We start from the raw sequence: 25,888 nt of genomic DNA, 5'->3' as shown, positions 1-25,888 counted from the left end.
CCCCCTGTGCTGCGGTGGGGCCCACTTCGGCCCTCGAGTTCCCCGCACAGGCCACACAGGGCAGCAGCGCGCGCCGCACGCACGGGCAGTTCGAGAGGGTAGCGCTTGGCGGAGCCAGGCCCTTCGCCAGCGACCAGTACAAATTTAGTACTAAAATTAAGAGAAACACACTGAAATCTGACAGCCCCGCCTCATACCCGGGCGTGATGAAGTCTGCGGTGGGTGATGAATACAAGGAACAGTTTCTCTTTCCTGTTAGCAAAACGCTCTTTCCAGAGCCTGCCAGGTTTCGCCCCAGTGGCCACACCTACGCCTGGCAGGCGCTGGTCCAAGCCCTTAGCGCCAGCAAAAGAAAGGAGGCGGACGCAACATTCTCGAATTACTGGGAGAAGGAGGGAGGCGAAAACAGAGGCTTAATTTTCTGCTTTCCCTTCCTCCCAGTGCCCCATGTACCAACGCGTCTCGCCAGACCCCTTGCCCCCGTTCCAGCACAGAGCTGGAGCAGCTGACGGAGTAATTCGAGTAGGAATCGAAAGATTTGGAGGCGCGGGGGGAGAAACCTTCGGAGCGCTCTCCGAGCCTGTGGTGTCTCAGGGAGACTCCGGGCCGGGCCAGGGAGGTTTCTGGAGGACATGGGGGTGGATACCCAGGTTTCCTTCCCTGGGTGAAATAAGAACTGAAAATCTAAAAATAAATAAAATAAAATAAAATAAAATAAAATAAAATAAAATACAATAAATCACAGAGAAGCAACAAAGAAGTGCTTCCGCTCCTCAGTTCTCCCCAGTCCACCCAAGGTTTACCAAGGCTGTTGTCTTTGCAGGAGTGGGCTTCCCGCTCCACGTAACGATGCGATTGGGCTGTCCCTCTGTCAGTTTCCTGCGCGATGCCCCGCCCCGGGAGATGTCACGGAGCTCAGCTGATATAAGCCCGGGACCCCGCGGGATTAAGTTCTCTGCTCTGGACTTGGGAGGCTCCGTTGCCTGCTCCTGGAGGGAGACGCGCTGCAGAGGAGAACACGGCGGGTAATGAATCCCCCGCGCTTCTTTGCCCAGGCCTTCCCCAAACCTCCCCCGGTCTGCGCGGGTTCTCCTATGGGGCTGTGGTGAAGGCAAGGTGCAGCGACTGCGGCTCCCCAGGTCTGGGCGCTGCCGGGAGAGTGTCTTTCCCGCTGGGGAGATTTAGTTTGTTGACTCAGGAGCACCTCCAACGACAGCTAGCGGCCGAGGACCCGGGAGCTGGGAGGCTTCGGAACGCGGGGCGAGCTGGGGAGGAGGGAGAGGCGCTGACCCAGCGCAGCCTAAATCTTAGCAAACCAAGCCTGGCAACATTTCCCCACGGTTCAGGAGCACGAAGGACTTAAGGGAAAACGACGAAATCGGGGCTCCCGAGGATGAAGTTAAATGGGTTGTGGCCTGGGGACAAATAGGGCCAATGTCCAGTCTATTACAAGAGGCTTTGTTCCAGAGGCTTGCCTATAAGCCCCTGGCTTGGAACGTCAGTTCAAACTGTAACAACGGGGGCAGGCTACTAGGGTAGCCCACGAAGCCCTGTATCACTCATCCAGTGACTAACTAGAGCCCCTGTTGGTTCTATCCGCAGTGGCTGAGACTGCGGTGTGATTCCGTTTCCCTCTTGCATGTGTCCCGGGAGCCAGAGTCGAATCCCAAATTCAGGCTCGGGAACCAGATGTGCTGTTGATGCCAAACACTGACACACAGGTGCTTGGAGACAGAGGAAGATTTATTCCATTTGGCCAAAGCGAGAAGGCAAGAGGGCAAGATCTCTCAAATCCATCCTAACAAAAATAAGGAGTGGGGAGTTTTTATGCAACCAGGAAGTAAGGGAGGAGGGATTTCAGGGAACCTAGGGGGAAAGTCTGTTTCTTCGTCTCAGATTACACCTTGAACCACCAGACTTCTGGGCGTCAGCAGCTGGTCACAATGCCGTTAAAGGCATTCATTCCTTCCGCAAAATTTTTTCTTGACTCTGAAGCTATATCCGCCTGCTTGACAAAGAAATGGTGCATCAGTAGTTTGTAATTATATTGCTAGAAAAAGGAATATTGGGCAAAAAGTGGGTAGTTAACATATGCAAATAAGCAAGGGCCTCATCAGAATTTTCATGATTTCATCACTAAAAATGTTGGGGTGCTGAAATCTCGAGGGGCTCGGTTGCACCAGAAGGGGATCCTTTGGCACTAGTGCAGGCAGGAGGGGATGCTTGAGGGAGGATGGGAGGAACTTTTCAACAGTTCATCCCCGTCCCCTACCAACAGCGGGTGGGAGGGTGGTGGTTTAGAGCCAAGCCTCTAGGAGAAGATGAGAGCAGTGGCTAAAGTTTGTCTGGCCTTGCCCTATGAGGGGGCGGAGGCTGTGCCTGCCTTTGTGGGGGAAAAAGAAACCGATTCCTAATCTGTCTGATGGGAGGTGAGAGTTCCTGTGGCAGGATTACAGACAAGCAATTCAGTATGATAACATCCTGTGTCGAAAGTGTTCATTTAAATGTCACAAGAGTCCGGGCGCAGTGGCTTATGCCTGTAATCTCAGCACTTTGGGAGGCTGAGGCTGGCGGATCACGTGAGGTGGGCGGATCACTTGAGGTCAGGAGTTCGAGACCAGCCTGGCCAACATGGTGAAACCCCATCTTTACAAAAAATACAAAAATTAGCTGGGTGTGATGGCACACGCCTGTAATTCCAGTTACTCGGAGTCTGAGGCAGGAGAATTGCTTGAACAACACCCCCCACCACCACCATAAAAAAAGTCACAAGACTTAAACTCTTTTGTTTAAGAAAATAAGCAGTTTTGTTATTTCCATGTAAGAGGAAGAAGAGGAAAATGCTGTGATCCACTCCTGGCCTGATTATGAAAATTCACAGGTGTTTATAGCAGTCCCACTTTAACCATGGGATATGTCCCAAGACCCTAAGTTGATGCCTGAAACCAGATGCCTGAAACCATGGGTAGCACCAAACCCTATATCTACCATGTTTTTTCCCTATACTTTCACAGTTTTGCTTAAAGAAAGCACTTAAAGAAAGGCTTTTCTTTGGCATATCTGAATTGCCAGCATCACTACTCTGGAAATTTGGGGCCATTAAATAAAATAAGAGTTACTTGAACACAAGCAGTATTAGAGTTGATCTGATAAATAAGAAGGCTACCAAGTGACTAAGGGCTAGTAGCATATATGGGGTGAGTACACCAAACAAAGGAATGATTCACTTCCCGGGGTGAGAGGGAGTGGATGGCATGAGATTTCATCAGGCTACTCAGAATGAAATTTGAAACTTATGAATTATTTATTTCTGGAATTTTTTATTTAATATTTTTGGACCAGAGCTGACTGTGGTAACTAAAGCATGGAAAGCCACTGGATAAGGTAGGACTACTATATACTATCAGAAAATAGAAATTGTTTCCAGTATTATTGTCATGGCAAATCGAATCATATGATATACACTCTTTTATGTCTGGCTTCTGTCACTCAGCATCATTGTTTTCAGATTCATCTATGTCATTGTGGGTACCAATAGTTCTTTTTATTATGGTTGAGTAGTCTTCTATTATACGGATAATCAATATTGGCTTCTTCATTCATCTACTGATGGGCATTTGGATTGTTTCCAGTCTATGGCTTTCACAAATAAAAATGTTATGAACATGCATGTACAAGTCTTTGAATGGACATATGCTTTTTTTTTTTCCACTTGGGTAAATACTTTGGTGTGGAATGGCTGGGTCATGTGGCAAGCCTATGCAGAACTTCTTAAGAAACTGCCAAATTCTTTTCCAAAATGGTCGTACCCCTTTATATCCCTACCAGGAGTATATGAGGATGCCCATTCCTTCACATCTTCACCAACAACTAGAATGGTTAGTCATTTTAGCCATTCTAATAGATGTGTATCTCACTGAAGTTTTAATAGGCATTTCCCTAATGACTAACGATGTTGAGCATAATTCAATGTGCTGATTTGCATCCATATATCTTCTAGCGGCGGAGGACCTGGGAGCTGGGAGCCTCGGAAAGCGAGCTGGGGAGGAGTGAGAGACTTGAATAGACAATTGGCAAATTGTCTATTCAAATCTTTTATTCATTTTTAAATTGGGTTTCTTTTTACCATTACTTTTTGAATGTTCTATATATAATCTACCTACAAGTTCTTTATCGGTTATGTAATTTGCAAATACCTTCTTCCAGTCAGGGGCTTGTATTTTCTTTTTTTCTTAAACTTTTATTTTAAGTTCAGGGGCACTTGTGCCTGACGTGCAGGTTTGTTACATAGGTAAACGTGTTGCCATGGTGGTTTGCTGCACAGATCATCCCATCACCTAGATATTAAGCCCAGCATCCATTAGCACCATCCTGATGTTCTCGCTCCTCCTATTGCCCCCTCCTCTGACAGGCTGGGGCTTATATTTTCCTTCTCTTAATAGTGTCTTTCAGAAGGAGAAGTTCTTAAAGTCCAATATATCATTTAAAAAAATTTATTGTGCATCTAGGCCAGGTGCAGTGGCTCATGCCTGTGAACCCAGCACTTTGGGAGGCCGAGGCAGGGAGATCACTTGAGGTCAGGAGTTTGAGACCAGCCTGGTCAACATGGTGAAATGCCATCTCTACTAAAATTACAAAATTTACCCAGGCGTGATGGCGGGCACCTGTAATCCCAGCTACTAGAGAGGCTGAGGCAGGAGAATCGCTTGAACCCAAGGGGTGGAGGTTCCAGTGACCGAAATAGTGCCACTGCACTCCAGCCTGGGCAGCAGAGGGAGACTCCATCTCAAAAAAAAAAAAAAAAAAAAATTCTTTTGTTCATTTACTGTCATCTGTAAGAAAGAAATGTTTGCCTAACCCAAGGCAAAAATATTATCTCATATTTTTCTCTGGAAATTTTATGTTTGACAGGCTAAATATACATACAAACTCTGGCCAGGACTTACACAAAAATAGAAATCTGACCCACAACTGCTGCAGTAACCAGCTTGGGAAGCCAAAACACAACTTCTGCAGCAGTTGACTGGTAGTGGTCAGGACCTGGTCAATAACTGACAGCATCCTTAATTTTTGCTCCTGATTCCAATTTAGGACCAGTCAGAGAGAGCCAAATATGTTCCCCAAACTAATCATACAGGATGTTCATTTCTAGTTAGCCTGCTTCCAGCTTCCCTATGACAACACCCTTGAATCATATCATACCTGAGCATTCCCTTTTTGTCACTATCAATCTTTCCTCTGCCTGTCTTTGAGGCTTTGACAAATGCGAGTGATGATGGCGGCTGACTCCCTCGTTATAGTGAGCTCTGAATAAACAGCCTCTGCTTGTTCTCATCCAGGCAGACTTCATTAATGTCTTTAGTTTCCTTGTGGGTTCCACCAAGATACCATCTTCCCACTGTGTGGACTCCCATTTTCAAATAGGATGGCTGCTACAGAGGCACCTTGCACCTTGCAGAGAGTGGTTTGTTGAGTTTGCACTGATAGGATAAGTCAGCATTGATTGAATGTCTCCTTTTTTGAGTTCCTCAGCTACTGATTCTTGTTTGATACCTGGGTTTTGTTATTGGCTCCCATTTATTTGGCACCCTAGGCAGAATCAGGCCATTCTCTTTCACCTCTTTTGGCTCTCCTTTGTGTGTGTTTGTGTTGTGCTGTTTAAAAGTGGTTTGTCCGAAGAAGGAGAATGACAGGGTCGGACACAGGCATAGGTCCTACAAGCCTGTTCAAGCTCGCTTCACAGTCCAGTGAGTTTGTGGTTCTCCCTGAACCCATGTCCATGTGGACAAACTTTGTTGTGGGTCACCAATAAAACCAGCTGAGGTTCTCCTTCCGTCTTGCGTTTTTGTCCTGAGAGCTTCACTTTGGTCCACAGGGAGTGCTCTCTCTGGTTTTCTGCCTACTGAGGGGCACAGATTGTCTGGTCTGTGTTAGGAGGTGGCCAACTGTATGGTTGGGGACCTGAGACACAAAGTGCACAAGAATTATACTCCTACTGATGGTCAGCAGCTCTCATGGGGTCTTCTAAGTCTAAATACCCTCCTCATCTAGGAGAAACTGCTTCTTATTTGTACAACACTAGCTCATGCACCTACCTTCCTACCTTCCTAATGGCATAACTCCAAGGATGATTTGGGCCTTTACTGGCTACTTTGGGGTACATTTGACTTGAACAAAATTGTTCATTTGACATGCACCTTAGAAAAGTAGGAATAAGATTTCTCAGGATGAATGGGGCTCCCATTTTTTGTTGGTAGGCAGAGGCCTCCAAATGAAATTCTGATCAAAAATTGCTTCATTAAAAGATTCTTTGCCCAAAACCAATGGGAAATTTGACACACTTAAGCAACAACAAACTAGACTCATTTCCCTAGTAAATGCTTCTTTTTCTTGTCTTCCAGATGCCTCCCTGTATCCAGCTCTCTCTTTTCCCCCTTATCCTTCTATTAGGTTGGTGCAAGAGTAATTGCAAATTTTGCCATTACTTTCAATAATCTCTCTCCTATACTTCAGTCAACTGCTCACTTCTCTCCCTCTTTTTCAGACCCCCTCCCTTTGCCCAATAACTCTCCTAAACTCCAAAATTCCAGTTGCCTCTGAATATCTATCCCTCTCATTAAGCCAGGTATGTGGACATCTGTAGAATTTAAACCTTGGATCTGAGCTGAATTAAGAGTTATACTTAAAGGTTTCCCTAAACCCAGACAAGACCAGCAAAAATTCATAAAAGAATTTAGAATTCTTCTAGGTACATATGACCCAAGGTTACCTAACGTCTATCAACTTGTACACATGTTGGTCAGAAACTCAGGTGCTAAATCCTAGAGGGCAAAAGCTGATTGGACAGACTCAGAAAGGGACCCACAGTATCCCTCTTTCCACAGTAAATCTGAGGGTTTCATAAAAAAGGATCCAAAAAGTAAGGCAAAGTCTCCTAAAAGCCATACCCAAAACATTTCTAATAAAAATCCATTGGACCATGCAAACAAAAAAATAAAATTGTTGGACTTTTTCAGGATATAGACTAGGAAATACCTTCCAACACATCAGTTAAAGAAGGTGGTAAAAAGCAGCCCTTTCATCTCATTTTGTCAGTGGAGTTAAACATGAAATTGGAGACTTAATTCTAAAACAGAAATTAGAATGGAAAACAACCCCTTTATCTGAATCGTAACACCTAGCAGAACATTTTGAAAGAGCTTTAGAACTAAAATGAGACAGGACTCAAAATAAACTTGTGGCCCACTTCCCAATCAACCACCTATTGACAAAGACACTACAGATATTGTAAACAGAACCAAGACAAATAAAAATCCATCAGTTCAGATCAATGAGGGCGCTCAGAGGAAGGAGAAACTACCCAATAGTCTGCCTTTCCCTAAACACTCAAGATGATTTAACTATAAATACAGGTGGTCAACCTCATCAATTTCTGGTAAACATGGTGCTACTCTTTCTATGTTAAACACTGTCCCTTTTGCTCAATCTCTTCCTCTGAGTAAACATACCACACAGGTGGTAGGTATTTCAAGTAACCCACATATAAGCCACATATTTATTCCATCTCCCAGCCCTTAACTGTAGCCCATGGTCCCTGACTGAAAAACATTCCTTCCTGCTCTTTGATACCATGCCTACGAGTTTAATAGAGACTTAATTTGCAAATGGAACTGTAATATGTATTGATGTTCCAGAGACTTCTCTATTCATAATCAAGTTGCACCTGCTTTGAATATACCTTTGCTTTCTCTATTATATTTGATGCATACTCCAAATAAATATCTTGACACCAAACCTGACAGTGTAAGGGGCTAAAAATTCCACTCACATAGGATGAATAATTGGAGCAGCAAAATAATAAGCAGAACTTACTAAGTTCAGACAGATCCTGTCAAACCATTACCCAAACTTACCCAATATCCATTGAAGTCAGAAGCAAAGGAAGGGCTCAAACCTACAGTTGAAGGCCTTATATGCAAAGGTCCTCTCATATCCCCTAGTGACACTCCTGTCCTGCCAGCAAAGAAACCAACTGGATGAAGATATTGATTTAAGACTTCAGAACCATCAACAAAATTGTCATTTCTTTTTTCCCAGTAGTACCTAACCCACACACCATCTGTCATTAATTCTACTTGAAGTCACTTGCTTTACTGTAGTAGAAATTTTCTCTGCCTTTTTCAGTGCACCTTTAGACAAAGACAGTCAATACTTTTCTGCCTTTGCCTTGGGAAGGACAATGTTATAACTGGACAGTCATGCTCCAAAGATTCACTGAAGCCCCTGTTTTTGTCCAGATGCTCAAGTAAGAGTTAAAAGATGGCCGGGCACGGTGGCTCACGCCTGTAATCCCAGCACTTTGGGAGGCCGAGGCAGGCGGATCACGAGGTCAGATCAAGACCATCCTGGCTAACACAGTGAAACCCCGTCTCTACTAAAAAAAAAAAAAAAAAATACCAAAAATTAGCCAGGCGTGGTGGCGGGCGCCTGTAGTACCAGCTACTCGGGAGGCTGAGGCAGGAGAATGGCGTGAACCCAGGAGGCGGAGCTTGCAGTGAGCCGAGATTGAGCCACTGCACTCCAGCCTGGGTGAAAAAGTGAGACTCCGTCTCAAAAAAAAAAAAAAAGAAAAGTTAAAAGATATAAATTTCCCTTGTGACCTTGTGATTCAGTTCTGATACAATATAAAACTGATCTCCTACTTTGTTCAGAGAACAAGGAAGCCTGTTAAAAGGATTCCATTTACTTGCTCTCAGCCTTAGTAGAAAAGGGACATAAAATTTTTAAGGCTAAATTACAATTTTACCAAAACACGATTCATTATTTGAAGTAAACCTGTTTAAGGAGGGATAAATATGCTCTCCTGATAAAGATTATCTGAAGTTACTGTAAATCCCTCACAAAATGACAGATGAAAGGATTTCTAGGTTAACTGGATATTGCAGACAATAGGTGCCAAAGTTTTCTGAAATTGGAGCACCTCTTTATGGATTGACTGTCTTCAGTGAGGGATTCTCTCCTTTGAAAGTCCAAACATAAAGACCTCCTGGAACCTGAAATCAGTTCTTCAACAGCCTCCTTCCCAAAGCACCCCAACTGTAGAAAGCCATTTTGTCTATTTGTGCGAGAGCAACCTAGACAAGACCTTCCGCCTTTAACTTCATGGAAACCATGAAAACCCCATTATTTACTATAGCCTCACTCTAGACCTGTTTAAAAGGCTTATTTCTCTTGGTTTAGGGCATTAGCTGTCACTGCAAAACTTGATGCTTCCGCCAAACTAGCTCTAGGCTCGCTCCCCGCCTGACCTCATGGTTTCTCATGCAGCACAGACATTACTAATTTTTTTTTTTTTTTTTTTTTTGAGACAGAGTCTCGCTTTGTTGCCCAGGCTGGAGTGCAGTGGTACGACCTCGGCTCACTGCAAGCTCCGCCTCCCGGGTTCACGCCATTCTCCTGCCTCAGCCTCCCGAGTAGATGGGACTACAGGCGCCCGCCACCACGCCCGGCTAATTTTTTGTATTTTTAGTAGAGACGGGGTTTCACCCTGTTAGCCAGGATGGTCTCGATCTCCTGACCTCGTGATCCGCCCGCCTCGGCCTCCCAAAGTGGTGGGATTACAGGCATGAGCCACGGCGCCCGGCCTTTTTTTTTTTTTTTTTTAGACAGAGTCTTGTTCTGTCGCCCACGCTGGAGTGCAGTGGCATGATCTCGGCTCACTGCAACCTCTGCCTCCCAGGTTCAAGCGATTCTCCTGCCTCAACCTCCCTAGTAGCTGGGATTACAGGCACACACCACCACGCCCTGCTAATTTTTGTATTTTTAGTAGAAACAGGGTTTCACCACGTTGGCCAGGCTGGTCTCAAACTCCTGCCCCCAGGTGATCCGCCCATGAAAAAATCTGGTTGAATCTTTACTCTGATAATCTCTGGTGCTCTCAAAATGGCCACTTGCTGGCACCAAATTATTTAAAATGGATATTAGCTAAATTTCTCCATGAAATTACTCATTATGATATAGACAAATTGGTCACTATCTTAAATCAACATCCGCGGGAAAACTAAAAAGACAGCTGAGCGGTGGGGCATGGTGGCTCATACCTGTAATCCCAGCACTTTAAGAGGCTGAGGCAGGAGGATTGCTTGAGGTTATGAGTTTGAGACCAGCCTAGGCAACATTGTAAGACCCTATCTGTACAAAAAATTTAAAAAATTAGCTGTGCATCATGGCACGTTCCTGTAGTCCTAGCTACTTGGGAGGCTAAGGCAGGAGGATAGCTTGAGCCTAAGAGTTCAAGGCTACAGTGAGCCATGACTGCACTCCAGCCTGGGGGACAGAGTGAAAAGCCCTGTCTCTATAAAAACAAAAACCAAAAAGGACAGCTGAGGACATTTTCAGGTTATATGTCACCTGTCAACAACATAATCCTGGAAAAATTCTAATGTCATCTTTTTTTCCTCTATACATAATGTGCCTTTTTCCTCTGGATGCTTTTAAGATTTTTTTCTGTATCACTGGTTTTGAACAATTTAATTATGATGTTCCTCAGTATTTTTTTTCACATTTCTTGTGCCTAAGGTTTGTGTAACGTCTTAGATTTTAGATCTTGATTTTTTCTAGTGTTCATCAAATTTTCTTCAAAAATATTTTAGTTGTTTCAGACAGGAGAGTAGCCTAGTCCCTAGTACTCTATTCTGACTGGAAGTGAAAGTCTCATGAATATAGTTTTGAAAATCATAGTTCCTTAGAAACAGTGAGGAAATGAATGGCCTCATCCTCTCCCACTTCTCCTGCTTGCCAGGAGCCTCTTGTCTCTCAGGCTTTTTCTTCTGGCATGTGTTTCTATATTTCTAAACAGCATGCTTATTTTCTCCTTTCTCCCTCCCACCACCTCTTATTTTAGATATTGTCTTAGTCCATTTGGGCTGCTGTAACAAAATACCATGGACTGGGTGGCTTATAAACAACAAAAATTTATTGCTCACAGTTCTGGTGGCTGGGAAGTCCAAGGTGCTGAGAGATTTGGTATCTGGAGAGGGCCCTCATAGATGGTGCCTTCTCACTGGGTCCTTGCATGGCAGAGGGGGCATATATGCTCCCTTGGACCTCTTTCATAAGGGCACTAATCTCACTTATGAGGGTACATCCTCATGACCTAATCACCTTCCAATGGCCCTACCTCCTAATACCATCACCTTAGGGGTTAGGATTTGAACAATGAACTTTAGAGAGTTGCAAACATTCAGACCATAGAAGATACTGTTTATTTCTGGAAGATGACTGTATAGCACTCTCTCTCTCTCTCTTTTAAATCTTTGGAGACAGGGTCTCACTCTGTTGCCCAGGCTGGAGTGCAGTGGTATGATCTTGGCTCACTGCAGCCTCAATCCACTGGGCTCAGGAGATCCTCTCAACTCAGCTTCCCAAGTAGGTAGGACTACAGGTGCATACCACCATGCTTGGTGTTTTGGTTTTTGAAGAGATGGGGACCCATTATCCCATTGTGTTGCCCAGGCTGGTCTTAAGCTCCTGGCCTCAAGCAATCCTCCCACCTTGGCCTCCCAAAATGGGGGAATTACAGATGTGAGCTGCTGTGCCTGGCCTGAGTATAGCTAACACTTTTTTTTTTTTTTTTTTTGAGATGGAGTCTCACTCTGTCACCCAGGCTGGAGTGCAGTGGCATGATCTCAGCTCACTGCAATCTCCAGCTCCTGGGCTCAAGTGATTCTCGTGCCTCAGCCTTCTGAGTAGCTGGGACTGCAGCCGCATGCCACCATGCCTGGCTAATTTTTGTATTTTTAGTAGAGATGGGATTTCACCGTGTTGGCCAGGCTGGTCTCGAACTCCTAACCTCAGGTGATCCACCCACCTTGTCTTCCCAAAGTGCTGGGATTACAAGCATGAGCCACTGTGCCTGGCCAACACATCTTATCCTATGCCTTCCTTCTCCACATCCTGCCAATACAACTATATCTTATATCATCATTTTTTATCAGAACAATATTCAGAGTTTATATTATCATGACTAGGACTTTATTTACGACGGTGCCAAATAATGCCTTACGGTCTCTTTTATTTACTATACTACTTTTTATTTTAACTTAGAATTATTGTCTTATATTTGTATTGGTCTATCTTCCTAAGTGCCTATGACCAATTCATCCCCTACTCTCCACCCTCTCAGTTTACTAAGTGATCTGTCAATTGCATGGTCTTAGGCGCGGTCCACCGAAGCCTGCTGCTCTGTTGTGCAGTTTTGCCTGGTGATCTGTAGGCCTGCTGTACAGCTGTTATTCCCGGACCTCCTTTCACAAACATCCAGGGGATTTTAAAACTTCTTTCCTTGTTGAATCTCTTGTTTCCTGCATCCACTTTTTTGAGGGAAGAAATGCAGGGGGCAGGGCAAGGACACTGTCCAGATAGCATGAAATCTGAAATCTCAGTTCACGGTGCCAACTCTTATGACAGAAGGTTCTGTAATCATGCATGAGTCATTGTTTTTCTTCCTACTTCAGAGAACTTCAAATTTTGCCGGCAATGCCCAGCATCCATCACTGCAGGCATTCTATTTTGGTGTCATCAACTTCACTGCTCAAGTTTTCACTGCACTTGGCATTCCTTCTGCATACATGTTGAGGTTTAAATTTCTGGATTTCGACCAGGCGTGGTGGCTCACGCCTGTAATCCCAGCAATTTGGGAGGTTGAAGTGGGTGGATCACCTGAGGTCAGCAGTTCAAGACCAGCCTGGCTAACGTGGCGAAACCCTGTCTCTACTAAAAATACAAAAATTAGCTGGGGCATGGTGGCTTGCGCCTGTAGTCCCAGCTACTCAGAAGGCTGAGGAAGGAGAATCACTTGAACCCAGGAGGCAGAGGTTGCAGTGAGTCGAGAATGCGCCACTGCACTCCAGCCCAGGCAGCAAGAGCTAGACTCCGTCTCAAAAAACAAAACAAAATAGTGCATGTAATAGTGAAAGTGAATGTCATTTTCCATACTGAGAATGACTTTCTTACTGTGTATTTCCAATTTTTTGCTATTTTGAACAGGAATGCTTTGAAAATTCTTGTTCATCTCTCCAGGATATCTGCTTTTTTTTTTTTTTTCTGTTTTAATCTCACAAAACACTACCAGGTTGGTTCTTTTACACCTGTTTCAGAGTATATGCAAATAGGTTAAAACAATTTTCCTAAAGACACAAAGCTGGCAAATACCGGGGGTTTGAACTCAGGTTCTCCTCATTCCACAGCCCAAGCGATTTACTATTACACGATGCCACCTTCCTTTTAGTGATTGCCTTGTGGCACAGCTGCATGAAATTGTGGATACTGAGGTCAATCAGGTTATAAAGAGCCTCTTTTGATCTGATTTCATGCTTATCAAGGAGCCTTCTGAAATCTGGCTTCACATACTCTACACCAGGGGTCCCCAACCCCCCGGCCGTGGACCAGTACCTGTCTGTGGCCTGTTAGGAACCAGGCTGAACAGCAGGAGGTGAGTGTAAGTGAGCATTACTGCCCGAGCTTTGCCTCGTCTCATATCAGCGGTGGCATTAGATCCTCATAGGAGCATGAACCCTATTGTGGACTGTGCATGAGAGAGATCTAGGCTGCGCGCTCCTTATGAGAATCTAACTAATGCCTGGTGATCTGAGGTAGAACAGTGCCATCCTGAAACCATCCCCTCACCAACCCCCAACCCCCGTCCGTGAAAAAATTGTCTTCCATGAAACTGATCCTGGGGACCACTGCTCTACATCTACAGGAAGGAATGAGATGCTTTGAAATAAACGCCTGAGCTCCCCGATAGATACATTTCCCACTGAACAGTAATCGAGTATCACTGTGGCTCAGCTATTTCTATTTTGAGTTTGGGGTACGAAATCACCTTCCCTCAGAAGGGAACTTTGGGGTCCTAAAAAGATTAATTTTATGGTCCTGACATGTCGAAGACTAGGTCTTGGATACAATTAATTTCACCAAGGACCTGCCATTCCAGTGGCAATTCTTGGCAGCTAGACAGGTGGCTTTTCCTGGCAACACCCCAACAAAAACTTGAGCTCTTTTGCCAATGTTTACATTATGTACTCATGATTTATTATCTACCGGATCTCAGATCCTTTGCTCCCGCTGGAGTAAAGCAATTTTTTTTTTTTTTTTTTTTTTTTGCAGCAGCAGTGCTTGATGTCTTGTAGAGTTACTATGGAGCAAGCTGAATAACTGCATCCTGGTGCTGAGATGTTGGGCTCAGTCTTGCCTACACCCCTTCTCACTGAAAGTGCCCCTGCTCACAGAAACACAGCTAGGATGTATATATATGATTTTTTTTGACAAGATGGAAACCGTTTGGATTAGGGGAAGCTAACATCGTTGCTATGTGTCTGTTCCATAGCAACAATGACAGGTTGCCACCTCAATCATATGTGTCCCCTCCCAATATTAGGCTATAAAATAATCTGAAAATTGCCCAGGTCTCAGGGAGAGGAGAAAGACAAAGAATCAAGAAAAACAATAAATATTAGCACACTCCAGAGATACTTCTGACCACGAAAGCTTTCTCATTGCTTTCCAGCTCCAGTCCACAAATATCAATGTAAAATTTTCTGTTTTCTGCAGGTGACCTGTGAGACTCTGCCACTTTGAGAACTTGGCAGATAGTTACTAAATACACAGCATAAAGATAACCTGTTGGTCATTTCTGTGGTGGTGGTGGTGTGCTTCCAGCAGACTCAGCTCCTCAACTCGCCTTACAAGCTTAATTCGTGTATAAATATGACCTCAAGCTATGTGGGAATTGCATTCATCCACTTTCACACTGCTGTTAAAGACATACCTGAGATTAATTTATAAAGAAAAAGAGGTTTAATGGACTCACAGTTCCACATGGCTGGGGAGTCCTGACAATCATGGCGGAAGGTGAAAGGCACGTCTTACATGGAAGCAGGCAAGATAGAAATGAAAGCCAAGTGAAAGGGGAAACCCTTTATGAAATTATCAGATCTCGTGAGACTTATTCACTACCATGAGAACAAAATGGGGGAAACTGCCCCCCATGACTCAATTATCTCCCACCAGCTTCCTCCTACAACACGTGGGAATTATGGGAGCTATAATTCCAGATGAGATTTGGGTGGGGACACAGTCAAATCCTATCAGGAATAAATGAAGGGACCAACCTCAGCAGGATGGCCTTAATCTGTTGATTTTCCTGCCTCTCCTATTCTTGTCCTATTCTAATGGTTCTTTCTGTTTTTCAGGAGAACATTTCAGGATAGGAATAGGCCAAGTGCTGAGAAGATGAGTCTTAGGATTGATGTGGATACAAACTTTCCTGAGTGTGTTATAGATGCAGGAAAAGTCATCCTTGGGACTCAGCAGAGGCAGGAGATGGACCCTCGCCTGCGGGAGAAACAGAATGAAATCATCCTGCAAGCAGTATGTGCACTGCTGAATTCTGGTGGGGGCATAATCAAGGCTGAGATTGAGAACAAAGGCTACAATTATGAATGTCATGGAGTAGGATTGGATGTGCCTCCAATTTTCAGAAGCCATTTAGATGAGATGCAGCAGGAAAACCACTTTTTGATTTTTGTGAAATCATGGAACACAGAGGCTGGTGTGCCACTTGCTACTTTATGCTCCAATTTGTACCACAGACAGAGAACATCCACTGATGTCATGGATTCTCAGGAAGCTCTGGCATTCCTCAAATGGAGGACTCAGACTCCTATGAATATTAATGTTTCCAATTCATTAAGTCCACAGGCAGCTCAGGGTAGTGTACAATATGAAGGTAACATAAATGCGTCAGCTGCTGCTTTATTTGATAGAAAGCGGCTTCAGTATCTGGAAAAACTCAACTTTCCTGAGTCCACACATGTTGAATTTGCAATGTTCTCGACAGACGTGTCACACTGTGTTAAAGACAGACTTCCGAAGTGTGTTTCTGCATTTGCAAATACTGAAGGAGGATATGTGTTTTTCGGTGTGCACGATGAGACTCGTCAAGTGATTGGATGTGCAAAAGAGAAAACAGACCTTACGAGCTTGAGGGCTTCTATTGATGGCTGTATTAAGAAGCTACCTGTCCATCATTTCTGCACACAGAGGCCTGAGATAAAATATGTCCTTAATGTCCTTGAAGTGCATGATAAGGGGGCCCTCCGTGGATATGTCTGTGCAATCAAGGTGGAGCAATTCTGCTGTGCGGTGTTTGCCAAAGTGCCTAGTTCCTGGCAGGTGAAGGACAACCGTGTGAGACAATTGCCCACAAGAGAATGGACTGCTTGGATGATGGAAGCTGACCCAGGTTAGGGAGCAATATCCACAAAGGTTGTAATGTTTGCTGACAGCAAGGCAGCGTGGGTCACAGAGGAAAGAGAGATATGGTATTCCTTGGAATCTGGGGAAAGAGATTTACTCTCTGAGTTGCAATTGTCTGACTTATTAATCCCTGTAGATGCAGTTCGTGGATTATTGCCCTTCCTTTCTTCTGCCATCTTAAATAGTCTTCATTCAACAGATGCCCTGGCTAGTAGCCCTATTAAAGGCTGGTGCAGGAGGCTGTTTGACCTAGTTATTTCAATTTTCACATCCTTTCTTATGTTCATAGTCAAGCCTCTTATTTTTCAATTATGAGCTTGCATTTAATTATTTAGGAAATTTCTTTTTTTCACATGTACAGATGTGTCCACTTTAATTTACTGCCACTTTCCTCTGACTCTCCCTTCTTAAATATTTGCCCTTTCTCACTGCCCACTTCCATTTTTTGAACCAAAACATGACCAAATCATGGCTTTCGCTCTGCTTTCCTTCCCATTTTTCCTTTGGGGAGCCGGAGCCAGTACGTGATAAGCCAGAGGATGGTTGGTGACATGCATCTACCCTGGAAAAGGAAAGCCTGAGATAAAATTAGACAAGATAAAACCAATAGCAACTTCTTCAAAAGTCCAGAAAAAACAAAGTCCACTTCAGAATCTGCTCAGATGTCTATATCCATTGGCCTTTGCATCTTCTCATCATTTTCTTTAAAAAATAGCATTCTAAAAATATGAAAACAGGCTGGGCACGCTGTCTCATGCCTGTAATCCCAGCACTTTGGGAGGCCGAGGGGGGCAGATCACCTGAGGTCAGGAGTTCCAGACCAGCCTGGCCAACATGGTGAAACTCTGTCTCTACCAAAAATACAAAAAATTAGCTGGATGTGGTGACATACGCCTGTAATCCCAGCTGCTCAGGAGGATTGCTTGAACCTGAGAGACGGAGGTTGCAGTGAGCTGAGATCATGCCACTGCTCTCCAGCCTGGGCAACAGAGTGAGACTGTTTCAAAAAATAAATAAATACATAATAGAAATAAAAATAGTTTCCTTTTGACATAATACAATTAAAAAGTGTTGCTTTATGCTAGGTTATTTTTTCCTTCAAAAACCTCAGTAGGCTTTCCTGAGCTGACTTGAGGTGTAAAGGCAAGTATCTGTGGGCTGTGGCTTGAGTTGTAAGACTAGGTGAAAGACTTTGCAGCACAGCTCAGCTATAAGTTGGGGTCTGCCTTTTTGCATATTGAATCCTTGGTTCTTGTTTCCTAAGACCTTTCCAGGTGTCCTGAGATGGTCCTCGCGTTGAGTTTGTCATCTGCCACACCCCGCAGCAGGACTGTGTGCATTCATAAGAATTTGGAATGTCTGAAAGAGCAGCAGAAACGCTACTTTCCAGGTAATTGGCCATCTCTGGTTGCTTTGGAATATGTTGATTGTTCATTCATGTAAAAAATTGACTCCTACTTTATATTATATACAGAATCAATTCCAGAGGTTTAAGGACTTAAATATGAAAGCCAAACCTTTAAAACTTTTAGTAGAAAATGTATATGAATAATTACATCATTGGGGTAGGAAAGGATTTCCTAAACCAGACACAAAGGGACGAAACTTAAAAAGATTGGTAAATTTTACTACATTAAAATTAAGAACTGTTCCTCAAAATATACCTTAAAGAAAGTGAAAATACTGGGCACAGTGGCTCATACCTGTAATTCCAGCACTTTGGGTGGGTGAGGTGTGGAATTGCTTAAGTCCAGGAGTTTGAGACCAGCCTGGGCAACATAGCAAGACCCCATCTCTACAAGTAGCAGCACTCTACTATGCTCAGCTAATTTTTTAACTTTGGTAGAGACGGAGTCTCCTTGTGTTGCCCAGGTTGGTTTCAAACTCCTGGACTGAAGCGATCCTTCCACCTGAGCTTCCCAAAGTGCTGGGATTACAGGCATGAGTCACCATGCCCAGCCACCAGTCTTTTTTTTTTTTTTTTTTTTTTTTGAGATGAAGTTTTGCTCTTGTTGCCCAGGCTGGAGTGCAACGGTGAAACCTTGGCTCACTGCAACCTTCACCTCCCGGGTTCAAGCAGTTCTTCCGCCTCAGCTTCCCAGGTAGCTGGAATTAGAGGCACATGCCACCACACCCAGCTAATTTTTTTGCATTTTTCATAGAGATGGGGTTTCACCATGTTGGCCAGGCTGGTCTTAAACTTCTGACGCCAGGTAATACACCCACCTCGGCCTCTCAAAGTGCTGGGATTATAGGCATGAGCCACCTTGCCCAGCCCAGTCATTTTTTTGATGGACTTTTATATGATGTCTAATTTTTTCATTTTTTAAACAATGCTACAATATACATTTTACCATAATATACCTGAGGTGTTCTTTAAGGATAAATTCCAAGTAGTGGCCGGGTGCAGTGGCTCAGGCTGGTAATCCCAGCACTTTGGGAGGCCAATGCAGGCAGATCACAAAGTCAAGAGATTGAGACCATCCTGGCTAACACAGTGAAACCCTGTCTCTACTAAAAATTAAAAAATTAGCTGGATGTGGTGGCATGCGCCTGTGGTCCCAGCTCCTCGGGAGGCTGAGACAGGAGAATCACTTGAACCCGGGAGGCGGAGGTTGCAGTGAGCCAAGATGGCACCACTGCACTCCAGCCTGGGCAACAGAGGGAGACTCCATCTCAAAAAAAAAAAAAAAAAAAGAAAAAGAAAAAAAAATTCCAAGTAGTAATAATTACTTGTAACTTTAGGTGCCAGATTGTAATCCAAAACATATACCCAAATACACTTTCACCAACATGGTATTATCATGGCATTTCTCTTCTGGAAGAAGCTTAGAATCATTTTATCCTATCTAAAAGAAAAAAAGATGGCCGGGTGAGGTGGCTCACACCTGTAATCCTGGCACTTTAGGAGACCAAGGTGGGAGGATCGCTTGAGCCCAGGAGTTCAAGACCAGCCTAGGCAACATGGTGAAACTCTGTCTCTACAAAGAAATACAAAAATTAGCTGGATGTGGTGGCATGCACTTGTAGTCCCAGCTACCTGGAAAGCTGAGGTGGGAGAATCACCTGAGCTCAGGAAGTAGAGGCTGCAGTGAGCCATGATCATACCATTGTACCCCAGTTTAGGTGACAGAACAAGACCCCGTCCCCTCCCAAAAAAAGTCTCCATGCTGTCCCTTTTTAGTCAAACTCTCCCCAAATCCCTAACCTCTAGCATCCATTGATCTGTTGCCTGTACCTATAGTTGTGCTTTACAGAATGTCAGGTAAGTGAAACCATACAGTACGTAATCTTGCCAGGTGTTAAGATGGCACACTAATGCCTTCCTCCCCATCCTTGTTTCCACCTCTTTGCCTCGCACTTTGGATGTCAGCAACACAAACTGCTTGAAGTGACCTGAATGGACCTTGCTTTTTATTTATTTATTTTTTTTGAGACAGGGTCTTACTCTGTTGCGCAGGCTGGAGTGCAGTGGCGTGACCTCAGCTCGCTACAACCTTCGCCTCCTGGGTTCAAGCAATTCTCGTGCCTCAGCCCCCCGAGTGGGTGGGATTACAGGCACGCACCACCACGCCCGGCTAATTTTTGTATTTTTTGTAGAGATGGGGTTTTACCATGTTGGCTAGGCTGGTGTTGAACTCCTGGGCCAAGTGATCCAACTGCCTCGGCCTCCCATAGTGCTGGGATTATAGGCATGAGTCACCCCGCCCGGCTTCCTTGCTGTTTCTTGTCCCTGAGCGTTAGTCATGTGCCCTCTTTTGACCATCTCTCTATTCTCCTCTTCAACTCACTAACTCCAAGTCATCCTTTAATAATCAGCTCAGGGCTGGGCGTGGCAACGCACGCCTGTAATCCCAGCACTTTGGGAGGCCCAGGCGGGCAGATCACTTGAGCCCAGGAGTTTGAGACCAGCCTGGCCAACATGGTGAAACCCCATCTCTACTAAAAATACAAAAATTAGCCAAGCTTGCTGGCACATGCCTTTGGTCCCAGCTACTTGGGAGGCTGAGGCAGGAGAATCACTTGAACCCAGGAGACGGAGGTTGCAGTGAGCTGAGATCGCGCCACTGGTGCGACAGAGCAAGACTCCATCTCAAAAAAAAAAAAAAAAAAAAAAAAAAAAAAAAAAGAAAAAAGAAAAAAAGAATCAGCTCAGGTGTTTCCTTCTTCATAAAGACTTTCATATTTTCTTCTTTCCTAAATTGTACCTTTCCTTGGTATTCACATAATACTTTCTGTCCTTCTCTCTGGTTGTATTGACCACTTTGTACTATAATTATTATTGTCTGTTTATACCAGCAAATTAGCACTCCATCAAAATAAGAATTATCTTTTTATTCCTAATGTATAACCTATTGTAGATACACAGTAGAGTCCCAGTGTTGATTAATTCTTCTACGTATAATGATGATTACTAGCTTGTCTGAGGCTTTTCTAATTTCTTCCCATTCTTTCCCTGTCTAGTATTTTCAGACAGAGTGGTATATACTCCAGAAAGCCTCTACAAGGAACTCTTCTCAAAACATAAAGGACTCAGAGACTTAATAAATACAGAAATGCGCCCTTTCTCTCAAGGAGTATTGATTTTTTCTCAAAGCTGGGCTGTGGACTTAGGTCTGCAAGAGAAGCAGGGAGTCATCTGTGATGCTCTTCTAATTTCCCAGAACAACACCCCTATTCTCTACACCATCTTCAGCAAGTGGGATGCGGGGTGCAAGGGCTACTCTATGATAGTTGCCTATTCTTTGAAGCAGAAGCTGGTGAACAAAGGCGGCTACACTGGGAGGTTATGCATCACCCCCTTGGTCTGTGTGCTGAATTCTGATAGAAAAGCACAGAGCGTTTACGGTTCAGATTTACAAATTTACCCTGAATCCTATAACGTCATGACCCCCCAGAACATGGAAGCCCTGTTACAGTCCCTCGTGATAGTCTTGCTTGGGTTCAAATCCTTCTTAAGCAAAGAGCTGGGCTCTGAGGTTTTGAACCTACTGACAAATAAACAGTATGAGTTGCTTTCAAAGAACCTTCACAAGACCAAAGAGTTGTTTGTTCATGGCTTACCTGGATCAGGGAAGACTATCTTGGCTCTTAAGATCATGGAGAAGATCAGGAATGTGTTTCACTGTGAACCGGCTAACATTCTCTACATCTGTGAAAACCAGCCCCTGAAGAAGTTGGTGAGGTATGCTGCTTGTCTGTATGCACTTTATTTTCTTGAGTGACTGTGGCTGGTGTGGCTTTCAGTTTACTTGCTAACATTCATATTGTATTTACCATGACCAGAGGAGTTTAAGAGTAGAATCTGCTTTGTTTGTTTCATTGGGGAAAAACCTGACTGTGTTTCTTACAGTTTCAGCAAGAAAAACATCTGCCAGCCAGTGACCCGGAAAACCTTCATGAAAAACAACTTTGAACAGATCCAGCACATTATCATCGATGACGCTCAGAATTTCCGCACTGAAGATGGGGACTGGTATGGGAAAGCAAAGTTCATCACTCAGACAGCAAGGGATGGCCCAGGAGTTCTCTGGATCTTTCTGGACTACTTTCAGACCAATCACTTAAGTTGCAGTGGCCTCCCCCCTCCCTCAGACCAGTATCCAAGAGAAGAGATCAACAGAGTGGTCCGCAATGCAGATCCAATAGCTAATTACCTACAACAAGTAATGCAGGAAGCCCGACAAAATCCTCCACCTAACCTCCCCCCTGGGTCCCTGGTGATGCCCTATGAACCTAAATGGGCTCACGGTGTCCCAGGCAACTTGGAGATTATTGAAGACTTGAACTTGGAGGAGATACTGATCTATGTAGCGAATAAATGCCGTTTTCTCTTGCGGAATGGTTATTCTCCGAAGGATATTGCTGTGCTTTTCACCAAAGCAAGTGAAGTGGAAAAATATAAAGACAGGCTTCTAACAGCAATGAGGAAGAGAAAAATGTCTCAGCTCGATGAGGAATCTGATCTGTTACTACAGATCGGTGATGCGTCGGATGTTCTGACCGATCACATTGTGTTGGACAGTGTCTGTCGATTTTCAGGCCTGGAAAGAAATATCGTGTTTGGAATCAATCCAGGAGTAGCCCCACCGGCTGGGGTCTACAATCTTTTGCTCTGTTTGGCTTCTAGGGCAAAAAGACATCTGTATATTCTGAAGCCTTCTGTGTGACAGGAAACCCAAGCCTAAGAAACAATTAAGTGGTTCTCATCTCTAATTAACTGTGAAACCATTTAATCCAAACATGTAAGCACACACTCACTTATTAAGTCACATACTTTTCTAGGTGCTGGGGATTGAGGACGAATCGATGTAAGATTCCTCCTTTAGGGCAGAGACAGACCACTGACAAATACACAGATAGACAAGGAATTTCCCATGGTAATAAGGGATATCAGTAATTAGAGGACCGTGAGACTCAGAGATTTGTGTGTGTGTGTGTGTGTGTGTGTGTGTGTGTGTGCGCATGTGTGTAGGTAGATGGAGGGAGGGGGTGGTTATTTTGGGTGGTCAGGGAAGTGCTCAGTGAGGGAAGAACTTGTCATGAGAATCTCTGAGCATGCCAGGCAGACTCAGATATTTTTATAAATTTTTAACATGGCCACGTGCAGAAAAGCTTGAATGGGACGTGCAGGGAGAATGTGAAGGATGGAGCAGGTAGCTCACCTGGCCTTGTAGGTGCCAGGAACGGGCAAGACATGTTTTGAAATGTAAGATCACAGGCTGTTTTTTGCCAGACCACATTATATTACTTTATTATTTTCTGCTTTTTCTTTTAACGGCATTAGTGGTTTTGATCACTATATTTTAAAATGCTTTTTGTGAGCCTTTTGGTTATTTGGAATCTGTTCCTTAGCTCTGATTTTTTATTCTTACGGAGTGTCTTAGGTTACTACATGAAGGTAAGACTGCCACAGTCCCCCAGGGAGGCACACTGTGTTTTACTGATTGATTTGAAGATGATAGCCTAGGGGGATGAGTCTATTGGACTCAAAGGTTACATTTTATTTTTCCATTTAATTTAATAATCAACAAAACGACAAAGTCAGTTTAATATCTTTCTTCTGCTGAGTCTTCAGGATTTTAGCTAGTCTTTCAAAAGCCATTGCTACAAAAGTTACAGGACGATCACTTGAGCTCAGAAGTCTGAGGTTACGGTGAGCTATGATCATCGCAGTGCACTCCAGTCTGGGTGACAGAACAAGACCCAGTCTCTAAAGAATAAATAAATAAAACAAAAAGTAGAATGTAAAAGTTGTATACAAAGGCATTTCTGCTATCTCATCTGCCCAGTGTAGTCATGAATAGATGTCACATAAAGAAAAGAAAATCAGAATTCTTGTTAATATGGCCAATTTGAAGGGTGGTGGAGGTATTGAGCAGGCAGCTCAGGGAAATGCCAGGGAAACCCTTGAGCACAGAAACTCCTGATTGTCCCCAAGGACTTTCCGTGGACACAGGAGGGATTTTCCAGGATTTCACATGAATTCAGTGAAGGGGGCTGTGTCTTATTCCTGGATGCTTTGCCTCCTTCGTGGAATTCAGTGGATTTAATGGAATTTCCTAGGCAACAATAAAGAGTAGAAACCAGGTTAACAGTGAGGGCCTCATCTCACACCAGATCAGATCAGGCTACACAAAAGTAGATGGAAGACACCACCCAGGCCTCCAGCTATACACTGGAGAAGAAGCCAAACAAGTCTACTTCATCTAAGAAAGTTGTCAAAGAAAGCCCTTCAATACCATCTTAAGGTAAAAAGAAAGACTCTACCCAGCTGCCCTGATTAAGCATTAGAAAGATAAGTGTTCTGATCATTAGGCAGAAAGACAATGGGGAAAATTGTAGAAAAGAAATATGACATGAGCCAGATGAAGAACCCATCCTGAAAGGATATATAACTCGGGACAAAAGACAACTCACCATAGGTTGGGCTCAGTGGATCACGCCTGTAATCTCAGCATTTTGGGAGGCCAAGGCAGGTGGATCACCTGAGGTCAAGAGTTCAAGACCAGCCTGGCCAACGTGGTGAAATCCTGTCTTTACTAAAAATACAAAAATTAGCTGGATGTGGTGGTGCACACCTGTAATAACCAGCTACTCAGAAGGCTGAGGCAAGAGAATTGCTCGAATCAAGGAGGCAGAGGTTACAGTGAGCCAAGATCACGCCATTGTACTTCAGCCTGGGCAACAAAGTGAGACCCTGTCTCAAAAAACAAACAAACCCTCCCCATAGATGTCTCATGCCATAGAAGAATTTGAGAAGTTCATAAATTCAATGAAACAAGAGTTGAAAGCCTGTCCCACTGTACCCAAGTTCTCCCTCTCTGAACTGCAGCCTAGAAACTCTCTACAGGGAGTAAGCTGGGGCAGTCACAGAGGTGACCTCATCTGTTTCCCACATCCTGCATTAGGACAGTGATCAGGGATCAGTATCCTTCATTGACTGATTTCCAATATCTTGAGACCTGTTGTTTCATACATTTTGTCTTATTTTGTAATTGTTTCAGGAGGGAGGATAAATATGGTCCCTGTTCCTCTATCTTGACCAGAAGCATCTAAGAGGGCAGTGAAGCAACATGTGTATAGTTCTTAGGGAAATAAATTTTGACCTAAAAATATTAAACCTAGTCAAAATATTATTCTAGTACAAAGGCAGCACATGGCTATTTTTGAAGATAAAAGAGTTCTAGAAATACAGGACCCATGAATCATTCTTGAAGAAAAGTTACTCAGTAAGGAAATCTAGATAAGCAAGCAATATGTGCAAATAAAAGATTATCGTAATTGGACCAAAGTTAAGTTTAAATCCATTCACATGTATATAATTAAGATATGTAGGAATTATAATTATAGAAAAGAATGTTACAAACCTTCACAAAGTAAAAATATTTTTATATCAGATAGATTCTTCTGTTTCAATCCATAAAACCAGGGTTTGGATCATTTAAAAAAAAACAAACAAAAATAATTTATTGGAATCATTAGGGAGCACCTGATAGAATAAAACGACAAGCTGACCTGACCAAATAGGCCTTAGAGGGGAGAGGTGCCTGGGCAGTTACAAGGACCTAAGTGGCAGGGGTGACTTGGCCACAGTCATTTTCTTTACTTGATTTAAGAAGGTTAAATTACAGTGAGAGAGCTGCACTTATCTAGTTTGCACACCGCACTCAACTCTTAGCAGCACAGGGCAGGTTCCTTGGTTGAAAAATTTCCACAAAACATGATGTAAAGTGGAAAGATCAGTTCCCCCAAAGAATATCAGTTACCAAAGTAGGATGAAAGGATGTTGGGTAGATCAAAACAACAAATGTCCATTATAGCAATTAACAAAAGTTAGGGAGTGGGGAAGTTTGAGTGCTAATATGTATTTCAAAACAACTTTAAAAATGGCTCCAAACATTTTATGCTTTTTGTAATTTAGTCACTTTAATATTAGATAAATCTTCCTGGAACTGAAAGTTCTTGAGTTAAAGAAAAATATTCTGTAGTTCAGCTCTTCCTTCAATTTTATTAGTTGCTTTTTCTTTTGTTTGAGTGAAATAAATGTAAAAATAATTTTAAAACA

At 43.6% G+C, this 25,888-nt stretch overlaps 1 protein-coding gene across 1 annotated transcript; it reads left to right on the top strand.

The window, feature by feature from the left end:
• The first annotated feature begins 923 nt into the window (after positions 1–923).
• SLFN5 (schlafen family member 5) lies at positions 924–25,888 on the top strand. The gene is made up of 5 exons (XM_003281357.4): positions 924–1,025; positions 15,255–16,306; positions 17,585–17,710; positions 20,785–21,505; positions 21,674–25,888. Exons 2-5 carry the CDS (start codon positions 15,295–15,297, stop codon positions 22,488–22,490), a joined length of 2,676 nt encoding a protein of 891 aa, XP_003281405.2. The 5' UTR covers positions 924–1,025; positions 15,255–15,294; the 3' UTR covers positions 22,491–25,888.

Source organism: Nomascus leucogenys, unplaced genomic scaffold, assembly GCF_006542625.1.
Source record: "Nomascus leucogenys isolate Asia unplaced genomic scaffold, Asia_NLE_v1 Super-Scaffold_391, whole genome shotgun sequence".
Lineage (NCBI taxonomy): Eukaryota > Metazoa > Chordata > Mammalia > Primates > Hylobatidae > Nomascus > Nomascus leucogenys.
The sequence above is the reverse complement of the archived record's forward strand: the minus strand, read 5'-3'. Positions and strand labels throughout refer to the sequence as shown.